Here is a 13,151-nt window from a genome sequence, read left to right as displayed (position 1 = left end):
AGATATGGCTTCACCATCTGTGGTAAATCGTATTCTTTTCAAGTATTTCTTTAAATTTGGGAACAGGAAATAGTCAGATGGGGCCAGGTCTGGCGAATAGGGTGGGTTAGGTTGACATTGAAGGTCAAAGTCGTGTGTTGGTTTTCATGAGCAGTGTGAGCAGGTGCGTTGCCTTGCAAAAGCAATACGCCTCCGATCAGTTTCCTGCCGCATTTTTCCTTCAGTATCTCCTTCAATTCCTTCAGAGCTGTTGAATAAACTGGTGCTTTCAAATTTTTTGAGGTACTTGGTAAGGATTACACCATCCATATCCCAAAAGACAATGGCAAGAATCTTCCCTGATGACGTTTAGGTTCGGAAATTCTTTGGCCCTGGATTTATGTCTTCACTCCATTAACTGTTCTTTGGTCTCTGGGTCATAGTGATGAAGCCATGTTTCATCAAGTCACAATACGAGCCGCCAAATATTTTGCAACTGATTTTTCAAAATGACCCTAAATCCCTTGAGATGACAGCATACGCTCTCTATTTTGGTCGGCATTCAAACATTTGGGGACCCACTTCGCTGAGAGCTTTTGCATATCCAGTTGTTGGTGGATAATGACCCCAACATGTTCCCTGGATATCCCCAGAGTCTTTGCAATGTTTTTAGCTGGTATTTGTTTATCATCAAGGATCATGGTATGCACTGCATCGATGTTTTCAGGTGTGATCACTGTGGAAGGTCTTCCTGAGCTGAGAACATCTGTTGTCTCAGGATGCCCAGTTTTAAACTTGGCCACGCATCTGGCAACTGTGGGATATGCTAGGGCACAGTCCCCTAAAGTCTCACACAAAGTTTGGTGATTCTCAGTTGCAGACTTTTCTTGCAGCACGAAAAATGTGGTGCTGGCCGCACCCCTGTGTGTTTGAATTTCTTTAAAACCTCTGACATGACTTCTTATATATCCTAAAAGAAAAAGAACAAATTAATACAATTTGGTGAAACGTGTGCGGGATTCATTTAAAAAATAATTAAGATAACCTGTAATTATTCGGGGGTAATAACACTATTATATGAAATAAAATTAAAAAAAAAAAAAAACATTTGTTTAACTATATGGGGAGGAACTGAAAAGCAATTAGCATCGTGGGTCTATAGGTAAGATAATCTGGGAATTCTGCTCTAGACACAAAATACGCAACTTTTTATCTCCTGAAGCGCCTTTAAGCCTTTAATAAGCCGGGATGAGTCTCATGCGCGAGGAAAATGATCTGCCACTGCTTTGTATTTTTACAGGCGGATCATCGAAAGCAGTAAGCTTAGTTGTTCTCTATTCAGTGATGGAGGATTTATCAGCAAGTGAACCGAGCAATCAATATTCATTATATCAAAGCAATATATTTTTTTGTCTTCTCATTTTTTTATTTTTTTTTTAGTATTTTGAAACTTTCCCCTTTTAATTTTTGTTTACGTTTTTTCATATATGCACATAACAATGCCGATCTATTTCAAAGTAATGAAATACATATAATCATTACTAATATTATTATTGTAATCCACGGTGAATGGGACATTTCACTAAGGCGACTTGTATTACATAGAAGCATCAACCACGAAAATCTTATTGATCTGAATCCGACATTAGTGGACCCACTAATATTGGTCATTTTTTTTTTTAAGTGCTTTAAGAAGTAGATTTTATTTATTTTTAATCTTCTTAAGGGTTTGAAATATTCGAGAACATACAAATTTTAAGTCAGGTGGAAAATTTTCAAATTCGGGGTATATTTTGGTTTGATAACTTTCATGGCTTTCGTAGCGCCCTCAAACAATTGTCATGATGAAAATAATCTTGGTGTGGACTTTTCAACTGAAGGTGAGTTAACTGATCTTATACGGAAATTGAAGGTGTTTTGCTCCTGGAAAGTCGGGTTTTCATACCGAATACAGGAAATCGGCCAGAGAATACATGAAATTAAGACAAAATACTACTTGTGTAGTGTAGAGAGGTACTCACGGGTCCTTGGATTTTATGGTGATGTCACGGAATAATAATAGCTTCATATTTATTATCTTTTGGTTTTTATAGATCAAAATTTCATGACCTCTTCTTCCATGCTTTCGTGTTAATTTCGCTATTGAACTAAAGAATGAACAGCGAACGCTAGACTTTGGTTGGTTGGATTTACGGCCAAAGCAACTAAGACTGTAAGACAGACATATTCCGTATTAAATGCGTGAGTGTTCTCTGGCTGGTTTGTGGAATTAAAAATCTGAGTTTCAGGGAGGAAGAACACAGTTATTTCTTTTTGTTGGAACTGAACTCTTAAATGTTCAAATTATACAATATATGATGCATCTCAGGTGACATAAAATGTGTGAGCGAAAAAAAAAAGCGTGCAAAAGAAAGTCTGATAATGAATAACGGCATTCATTATTGCAGCAACTGCACGGAAGCCACGAATTATTCACGTGGGCAAATTAATGAAGTCTATCGCTATAGTTATTAACCTTTTCTCCCATACCTTTGACTATAATAATAATAATGACGTTGCATTCTCAGCGGAACATTCCTCTGACTTCATTCATCTTGGCGGTCAGTTAGATCGCCAGTGTCATAATTATGTTCCATTAATATCTTAAAAAAAAGCAAAGAAATAAAATACACTGCGAGGTAAAAGTCACAGTTTTTTTTTTATCATTCTTTAGAAGCAGTATTAATAACCCACTTCCATAAGTTCCTTTTTCAAAAGTTTCCTACAATTTCAATTTGATATGATTGAAGACATGCAAACATAAAAGTGGCATCCCAAAGTCAATAAAAAAAAAATAAAGATTTTTGTATTTAAATCGCAAAATAGCTGAAATTTTGGGGAGTGATTTTAAAATACGCATACGGAACGAACGTGAATTTCGAAATGAAACATTCATCAGCAACAAGTATGTTATTGTCAAATTTAGGCGATTCTTCCCTTAGAACGGTTAGTTTCCTAAGTATTTTTTGGCTGTAGATCTATATGTTCACGGGGCGGTTTGCCTGTTCTGAGGGACGAAAAAACCCCTCTACGTCGGTATGAGACCGGCTAACTTACCATTTGGTTGAAAAGACCTGAGGATTCCTCGCGTCACAGACGGAATTCGAACCCGGTTCTTTCCAGGTGAAGGATTCATCTATACCAACTGAGCTACGGAGGCTCCAAATTTAGAACATCCAAAATGGGCTCGTCTCACTCAGGCTCTAACTGTCCATGTGTCAATCATGTCGCAAGACGGCGCTATGATCGTTAGTGAAAAGGAAACATTCTTCGTATTCGCTCCATTCGTGGGATTTATTAAATTTATGCGGCAATGTATGCGAAGTCACTTCATTTGAAAAGATCAGGAGTAAATTACACACTTCAAAATAAAGAAGCAAAATAATTATTATGCTGGATATTCCGAAACTGGATAAACAGAAAATAGCAAAAGTAATATTTACGGTAATGGTATTCCAAGTTGCAGGCTGAAAATTAATGAAGTTTTATTGATTTAAAAGTTTGTTATATTAGAAAGAGAATATGCCAAACCTGGTTATGCATTGAGCGAGCAGAAATAGTATGAGATTTTTTTTTTTTGGGGGGGGGGGATACTAAAGGCGAAACATCAATCAGTGAACACAGAAATGAATATCGAACAGCAGAAATCACACATAAATAAAACCAATCATGAATTTAAGTAATAAAAATGGATTTTAAAAGGTCAAGATTTTTTTTAAAGAAATATATTTAAAATTCTGTTTAATGTTTCATTTTTTTATAAAAAAAAATTGCATATCATCAATTCTATTATTACACAAACTTATTCCCTAACATATGAACAAAATTAGATGCTTCTAGAAATATTCGATATTCCACAACACTCACATTTTGTCGACAAGGAGATAAACATTTTCGTCGACTGGCATTCCTGCGAAATGCTCGAAAAGTCGTCTTGTCCGTTTGGCAGACATGCGGTGCTCTACAGGTCTTCTTGGAAGTCGTCGAGGAACTACAATCTCATTAGTTGCTTGCCCTGTCTTTCTGGGCCTAAATGGAAATGCATAAAACTGCAATCAAAGTGTAATGACGAAGTTTGTAATCGAATAAATAAATAAAACAGCAAAACCTCATCATTTTCTATTATGCGAAACCCTATACATCGTCGGCGCAAAATTTTAAGCAAAAAAAGTCTAAGTATAATCCTTAAGTATTGTGGAAAGACTCGGTTCCACCACATTAATTTCGTATACTGCAATACCGGTAGCAGCAGCCGCCGCCTGCTTTGTCTACAAACGCAATTCTCCATTCACTATATTTATAAACAAATCTTATACGTTTTCATTCATTTGAAAAGAGATCTGTAAAGGGGCTTCAGCGTTGGCGATATATTGCTACATATTTTTAGTTAAGTCAGATATAAATTCGTATTTTCCAACCAAACAAAAGACAGAAGAAGCGTGACTGTTGAAAAGGGTGGTTTTTAATAACGGCCGCAAATCTACCTTCCTTTTTCATTGCGCCATAATCAAAATACAGCTTGGAAAGCTTTGCGCGCAAACAAGTAGAAAATATTATCCTCAAACTTGAATTATTATAAAAGTGATAATTTTCGGAGTATCAAATAAGAAAAATATTGTTTTTATTATTATCTCGTTCCTGTGACGCAAAAACTGTGAATAGCTAAGTGCTACACAAACGCCCATCCATCCACTGTTAGCGCACCGTAAGTTGCGATTACAAATAACACTCACTCCTGGGTACACTAAATGTTTAGTGTATACTCAGGAGTGAGTTTATCCACCGTTGATAAACAGACATGTAATTTGGCTCATTCATCCACTAAAATGATAGCTCCCGTCCACAAGATAGACGTGTCAAATTCTTGCTTTCAAAGTTTAATTCTTCCCAAGAAATTATTAAAACATTTTTTTCTTGAAAATTTTAATTTTCAAAGATCGATTCTAAGTCCCTTTAGGAAGAATCAGGATTCAGATAGGGACTCTGCCAGTTTTTTAATTAAACTTCCATTTTTCTCAAATCCTTCTCCAGTCAGTGTCCATATTCTATACAACGTATCATTTCAAAATACGTTAATCAAGTTTTAAATTCATCACAAATTTAAATGATTATCAATAAGAGTTACGTGGTCAGTTCATTAAAATTGCCAACAGTAAGTCTCAATGCACCGGTCGACTTCCAATTTCGGAAACACTATATCCTCCCTAAGACGAATTACGAATTCTTGCCAGCCACTAATCAGATTCTGGTGTGTGTGGGGGGGTCCCTGTTATGAACATCCTATTCCATAATACTCCCAAAAATGGTGAGTGGGATTGAAATCAGATACCTAGGAGGTAATCTATAAGGCAAAGTCAGAAGGACAATACGGTCAGACTACAATGAGATCCCTAGTTGCATTACATAGGCACATCCAGTTGTTGCACATACACGGGATCTGTGATCAGTTCATCCTTTGTTTGCTTTTCGCATCTACAAGCTGTTCTCGTGAAAAACCCGACGTGTGCAAGAATGGTGTGACATTGCTTATCTCACCATACCCGACTCTGTTGCAGGTGGGCAACCCAACAAGACCCACCTTTACTAGCTTGTCTGACTTCCACTATCGTTCACCGTTTTAGCAGCTACTCAATTCACGACTTTTTTCCGTTGTCACCGAACGCAGTAACGTCTTCCAAGTTATCTGAAACGTGTTGGAAGCTGTGTGTTACTGGTGGATTTAATTTAGCATTAGAAAGTTTAATATTTCGGACGAAGTGTATAAGAAATACTAAAAATCATTTATTATGTCTAATATAGTTATTATATTTATAAATGGGAAAGAAAACAATGCCTATGGGAGCCAAAAGCTTAAAGTTGGTTGCAGCCAGCAATTGCAGTATGGTGTAGATAATACAAAATTGTTCAAGAAGGAAAGCACAAAATACATCTTTTAAAAAATATCTTATTCCATTCCGATAATCTACATGGTTTGCATGAAGTTTTCTTTTGACACTACTCTTATTATGTATCTTATAATCTCAGGGTGTTAGTTTCCTATTTATTTCTTAGCTAAAGTGGCATCCACACATTTTAGTTGAGTAATAATGTTGCCTATAGCCGATTGAGTGTGGATAAGATCGACCAGGAATTCAACAACGCCACGCTGCTTCAGTTTAGCGGTGTAGCACATTACGCAAGGTTCGTTAGGTATTGGAAGTGCGTGATACGACAGACCAATCATGCCACGCCTTTTTTTCCGATCTGATGGGCGACTGGGAATGTGGCGGATTCTGGAATAGATCGTCATCGTCTTATGCCCGAATGTGAAGTTTGGAGGCGGAGGTGTAATGGCCTGGAGCTGTTTCTACTAGTACGGACTTAGTCTGTGGGTTGCTGCCCAGAAGGTTGAATGCCGTACATTACGGCAATTTTACTGAACATGTTTCTTTTAATGCAGGCGCTATTGCAAAAGTTTTCAAAGTGAGCGTCACCTTGGGAAGTGACTGCTACTATAAGGCTGCTGCTGTAACTGCGTGATTTGTGGAGATGAACGTCACTGTACTTGACACTCCACAGAGCCCTGATCTCAACCCTACTGAACATCTGCGGGATGAACTGGAGCGTCCTCCCCACAACAGTTCAGAACGACCTCAATTACATGTCTACAGGAAGAATAGTTCAAAATAGTCTGATCGGTATCGCACGCTTGTGGAAAGTATGTCCCACTTGACTGCTGCAGTCATCGCAGCGAAAGGTGGTCCTACATCTTATTAAGGTAGATGTGGCTGTTTGTTCCTCACACTATAGTGTCCGTTGACTACTTTCCAAATACTATATATGTATAAGTAGCTGCTTCAGCCTCGTAGTAATATCCAAAGCTAAGAAGGCTTACCGGTTTGAATTCTAAGCCTTCTCTTTTTTTCAGTCAGTTTCTGAGTTATTTCGATCTTTTGAAAGAAGGCTTCTTTATCCAGAAAAAAAAATTTGCTATTTACCTCCACAACTGAAAGTATTCACACAAGATCCTTCCATTTATGCTAGAATTAGTAACTTACCTCGTCCAGCTTGCACGTAGAAATAAACTGCTAGCAATGACAAGGAATGGAGGAACGGACAGATCTTGCATACCAATTCAGAAAGTTAAGACTACGAACACCGCTTTCTACTTTTGTGGAATAAAAAGGTATTAGATGAGGAATATAGGCATTTTATTCCATTCATGGAAAAAGAAACTTTTTGTTGGAATAAATGAATGAATAAATTAGTTAGATTAGAAGCTCTATATGTATATTCCAGCTTTACTAGCTCAAGTACTGAATGAAATTCTTTTTACATAAACATGCAAATCAATCAGTTGAGAAACGTGCAAGGAATCGTATTAGGTTTCATAAGAGCATTCAACCACCTCTACGTGTTTCAAGCTAGTGGCTCTCAGTAGGTGAGGATCTCGCTGACGAACGAACTGATTTCGCACCGATATTTGAAGAATTTTTTGCTATATCGAAATTCTTATTACTAGATAATACTGTCTCACTATTCTATAAAATACAGTTAAAAAAGTCAGATTTCTGAACTGACCTATTTTCATTTAGAACCAAATGCAAAGCGCTCATTACACTCAAGATTTTTTACACACCTATTTATAACATTGAAATATCAAGTAAAAATTCTTACAAAAAATTGCAGGCATTGAGAATGCTCGGTATGTGGTTTACCTGGTATGTGGCCCTGCTATGAACGTACTGGTTATATTTAGGAGCCTTGAAGATTCAGAGTCTGCGCCTTCTCTACGGATGCTGCAAGAAAAAAATTTTAATCGTAATTCCTTAATCAGAAATAGCAAGACGAATTAATTTCAACAAACTGTTTTTTGACGCTTTAATTGATATGCACAAATTTCAGACGGAACTCGTGTTTTGAAATGTTGTTTTGTACTGTTGATATTACAGTGCTAGTTCTATACTGTAATGATAGAACTTTTATTATAATATACAGAACTATATATTATATAAAATATTGGCCACTCTCATTACTTTATATTTTTTTTTTCTTTTCAGAAATACCGACTATTAAAAAGAAGCCCCAAACTAAAACACACCAAAAGAAATGAGATTTTTAAAAACAATTAAAAGATGTACAAAAGTATCATATAAAAATGAAGATATTAGAACATAGTTATTGGTACTTTAAATGAAAAGATCAAGGCATATAGAGAGAAATGTAGATATGCTCGTATTCGCCGCCAAAAGAAGTGTAATTAAAAGAAACCCACGTATTAACCACAGTGAAAATTATTTAATGTAAATATTTCATCCGAAGTATCTTAGGACATCATCAGTACAGTAGTTGAAACAATAATAGGAGTAACATACAGTTAGGGCGCGTGATTACAATAGAATTTCATTAAACGTGCGTAACGTGTTACAGAAGTAAAAAAAAAACAAAAAAAAAAAACAACAGACAGACAGGTATGTCTGTTCAGAAACGAATCTCGGAACATCAAGACCACATTCGTCTTTTTAAACCGCAGAAATCTGGCCTCTCTCAACACGGAATTGAAAATCCAAGCCATAGGATCCATTGGGAAAAGTCTAAACTTTTATATAGATCTTTATATAAACATGAACGTTTATATAAAGAAAGTTCTGAAGCCCTACTACGCAGACCAAATTTAAACCGCAACGACGTTCTTACTATTCCTAAAGTATGGGAAATTGTGTAAAATAATTATTAGTTTTTTTTTTACTTCTGTAACACGTTACGCACGTTTATTGAGATTCTGTTGTAATCATGCGCCCTAACTATGTTATTCCTGTTATTGTTTAAACTACTATACTGATGATGTCCAAGATACTTAGGATGAAATATTTACATTAAATAATTTTCACTATGGTTAATACGTGTGTTTCTTTTAATTATGATCTCACCACAGGTTTCGTTATTTAAAAAAGAAGTGTATAAATATAGATTGAAAGAAAAAGGAAATCAAAATAGGTCAATGCCTAATCCTTGAGGATAAGAAGATTGCCCAGATAATTTTATTTGAAAACATAATTTAAAATTTTAAATATATACAGCAATCACTCGATTAGTGCGTTCTTTAAAGCAGGCGCATTAATCGAAAACGCACTAATTGAATATATATATTACATAAAAACCGATGGGAAACAGTATAATTCGTACCTCAAATTTCTTTTTTGAACCTTGATTTTTTTTTTTTTTTATAAAAGAATTAAGCTATGTCTCAGGGCCTAGTTAAAGGAAAACCATGAAGCTGAAAGACAATAAAACATATTCAGAATATACATTTTATTATTCTACTTCTTAACAAAGAATTGAGCTAACGTAGTTTGGCGGGCCTATTGCCTCTTCTGCAAATTTTACTGCTTCTCTCTTCATCATCGAATCTTTTTCACACATCCACTTTTTTGCTCACTAATTCTTTTACTCATGATTAAAGCTTGGGAAAATACTTTAAAATAAAAAAAAAGTAAGGAAAACACACTCATATAACATTGCAAAGGAGGAACGAGATACGACCATCAAAGCGCTATGTAATTATAGTACGCCCACACTTTTGCACAGCTTCGCTTTGTCTTGGTGCTAAGAATAATCGATTTATGCTGAAGGGGAGAAAGAAATGAAGGACGTAAAATGTTCGCCAACACGCGAAATCACGTGCTTTATAGATGAAATTTCCCAACTGTTATACAAGCAAAATAGTTACCACTTTAAAAACTACAATGATCATAAAAGAGAAGTTAAATTTCCAACGTGTAATAATAAACAACTCATCCCAGAAGACGGATTGATTACCCTATTATCGGAATGGATTCTCCTTTTTGGTGACATGCGCAGAAGTGTCAAGGGTCTCGAATCTGTGAGCGTACTATAGCAGACGACATAAATATTGGCGGTAAATTTTGGAACATAGTATACATTAGTGTACATGGAAGTAGGCCAATAAAAATAACTTTGTAAAATGTTTTAAATAGGTAACTAAATTATTTCATTCTAGTGAGCGATTTTTTAAAATAGTTAGCCATAAAAATGTATAGATAGAAAATTTTTAAAATCTGTAACATTTATTTTTAAGATGTATATAGGCGCACTAATCGAATTTGGGTATCGAAAAAAAATGACGCACTAATTGAGGGATTACTGTATATAAAACTGAGAAAATTGAGAGGAAAGAGAAACTAGGCGTAAATACACGCAAGAGAACTGCCGTTGTCACTGTAGATGGACTTAGCCTCCTTGGAAATTCGTTAATAATATGCATCCGCAAGAACAGCAGTTCGTTAGTAAATTAAACAAAATTTTATACAACACTTTTTGGTTAAAAAATAAAGACAACCAAGTATGCAATTATGGGCTATGTAATTGTCATTTACCTGCTAGTTTGTTTTGACTGATACAACTAAGACTTCAATATATGTTAAATATACGTGTGTGTGTGTGTTCTCCGGCTGGCGGGTGGAATGAAAACTTGTACGTTATTAGTTAGAGGCATAACATAGACATTAGTATAAATTTTTAGCAATAAAAAAATTATATTTTTTCGAACCGAAATTCGAAAAACTGATTTATTTTAAAAAATAGTCCCCCCCCCTTTTTTTTTTTGAAGTTTTGCCTATATTTGAGTAAGAAATTTATTCCAATTACAATCCCCCTCCCCCTTTGTTTTTCAGAACTGCATGTCATGGCCCACGGGGAAAGCTGAAAGAAAGAGGTGGATTAGTTGGCCATTTAGGTTTCAAATGATAGCGAGCGGTCAACAGAGTGAGGTCCTACAACATCTCTGAATTCAACAAGTTGAGGACTGCTGCCATGTTTTTGTAAGACATCATACCTTCAATGGTCGGCTACTTTTATACTTCATTCAGGATATCGTCAAAGCAAACTGTGTTTAGATACATTCCTTCGCAGGGAGTGTATCCAAGTGCGTTGTAACACATTTATCGGATTTAAAAGATGGCTCTGTGCAATCGACTGTCACCAGCTTACACTATCACCCCTTGCTTGTAGTCATTCAGGCCATGACTTTTGTCCACCATCACACACACGTGGGCGCATATACTGTCTCTCGCAAGCAATCCACCGCCCTACCCCGTACTTCTACCAGCAACCTACTTCGAACTGGTGAATTCTTTTAGCATGGGATTGTCTCTATATGCTGACCACTTGTTATATAAATAGAAAAGAGACAATACTCAATTAAGGACCAGAAAAACACATACTCATTTTTAAAATGTTTTTAGTTGTACCTGTAACTGAATTACAGGTAGAACTTTTTCCGACATCCATTACGTTTCTACGGAGTTCCTTCAGGTTTGCCAGTTATAATAATAATAATAAAACCAGGTAACTAGTTAAGGTTAACCCTGTTATTATTTTTACTTGGACTTCATCATAGCAACTGAGATAACATTTTTAAGTTATTTACATTATACAAATGTTAAATCATATACTTTAAAGTGTGTACCTTTTCCAATATGCATATTGAATACTCAAGCCATTTAAAAAGGGAGCGAAAGAGTCTGTGCTCCCTCTTTGAATGGCATGTGAAGTCGATTATTTCGAAATTTATTTTAAGGAAGTTAAACTTTTTTTTTATCTATCCAACTTTCATCTGGAAAGAGGAGTTAATCTTTCTCAGCTTAAAGTAATATGCGAAGAGTTTTTTTTGTGATGAAGAAAAAGCAAAATCGGGTTGAGGAAAGGGAACTATTCAAGTAATAGCGAAGAGGCACTTAGCAGAATGATTGGTCTTAATGGAAAAATTTTTTATTATGCACGATCACCGCTCCAAAGAATAAACGCTCAAGTAGGGGAGAAGAAAATATCTGCGGTGCGTTCAGCAAATCAGTTTTTCTTTCGATTTTCGTGCGTTGTTGTATTAAATAGAGGGCGCGCATGAAAACACCGAAGTGTTAGCACACTCGCAGAAGGCATTATCTATCAACAAAATACGAAAATGCAGAAAATGTCACATAATAAAGTTGCCAACCATAACTCATTATACATCAGTGATGTAATTCATATGGTTAAAAGATATCTAATGTTTATTCATGCAAAGTGTTCTATTTTAATCAACATTGTCTTTCATTTTAAGGATAATAATCCTTTAAATAAAAGATAAAACTTAAATAATAAAGTTCTATATATTTATATTAGTCTGCTATAGAAGCTAGTTCCTCATCTTCATCTGATAACGTTGAATGATGTCTCACTATCTTGAAGAAGAAAGAGGTTTCGAAGTCCGAATGATGTATAGAGCAAGTAGCGGTGTTGTATTCCCTCTACATACTGAACAATTTCATTATGAAGCGTGGCTTCGTATAATAAATATTAGCAGCATAAAGGACACTTGCTTACCGCAAAGCGTAAAGGTTGAATGAATATATTGAGATAATGCACGGTAAGCGACGGCAGGAACAAGAATGAGACAAACGCAAGCTCAAGCCCCTCTTTACTTTCAGAGCTTCTTGGAAAGCGGAGTTGTATACGAGCAGCCACTATTGTCTTCACCAACACACCCGCCTCCATGTTGCTGTATATCTTTCTAATAAAAGATGTATACTTGCAATCTTCATTTACCTAAAGTAACAAACAAGTGTATTGTATGTATCTATTCATCAAGTTCTAAAGGTTGGTTTGCAGTGTTGAAAACTGTAGAAAGGCCTCATCCATAAATTATATAACGATATTCGTCGGATTTTAGAAGCCGCGATGAAGTAAGGCATTTTCCTGCAGTCAATGATTATTTCGTTTTATATCATTATATTACTTCTTGTATAAATAATATATTATAAACCAATTTGGTACATACCGTTTCTCTTATAAACAGCGAATAATTGTTTTAATATCTCGGAAATATTTAATTTAATAAACTTGTCAGTGATCATTATTAAAATATATCATTGTTATTGTTTAGCTTATATTATTATTATTAAGACGCATCAAAGTTTTTATTTCATTATCACGAATGAATAAATAAATAAATAATCTTGGCTCATATTTCATGTAACTATTTTCTTTCAACACCAATCCAAATGTTCTGTAATTATTTGAAGCCAAAAGAGATCACTTTATTTTCATTGAATTCAAAGTATTGGTCACTTTATACGAGTAAGTAACTTTTACTAATT

At 35.4% G+C, this 13,151-nt stretch overlaps 1 protein-coding gene across 1 annotated transcript in view; it reads right to left on the bottom strand.

Annotated features, from left to right (window-relative positions):
* The window catches only part of LOC150103499 (centromere protein T-like), a 40,168-nt gene that overhangs the window by 13,816 nt on the left and 13,201 nt on the right, over window positions 1-13,151 (bottom strand). Inside the window, exons 2-3 of the mRNA XM_090397526.1 lie at window positions 7,716-7,796; window positions 3,886-4,047 (exon numbers count right to left, since the gene is read on the bottom strand). Coding sequence (XP_090253652.1) covers window positions 3,886-3,971 — 86 coding nt within the window. The 5' untranslated portion in view covers window positions 3,972-4,047; window positions 7,716-7,796. The remainder of the gene's footprint in view (window positions 1-3,885; window positions 4,048-7,715; window positions 7,797-13,151) is intronic.

Source organism: Typopeltis vanoorti, chromosome 9 (genome assembly GCF_054136105.1).
Source record: "Typopeltis vanoorti isolate ZY-2024b chromosome 9, IOZ_Tvanoo_1.0, whole genome shotgun sequence".
NCBI classification, from domain to species: Eukaryota; Metazoa; Arthropoda; class Arachnida; order Uropygi; family Thelyphonidae; genus Typopeltis; species Typopeltis vanoorti.
The sequence above is the reverse complement of the archived record's forward strand: the minus strand, read 5'-3'. Positions and strand labels throughout refer to the sequence as shown.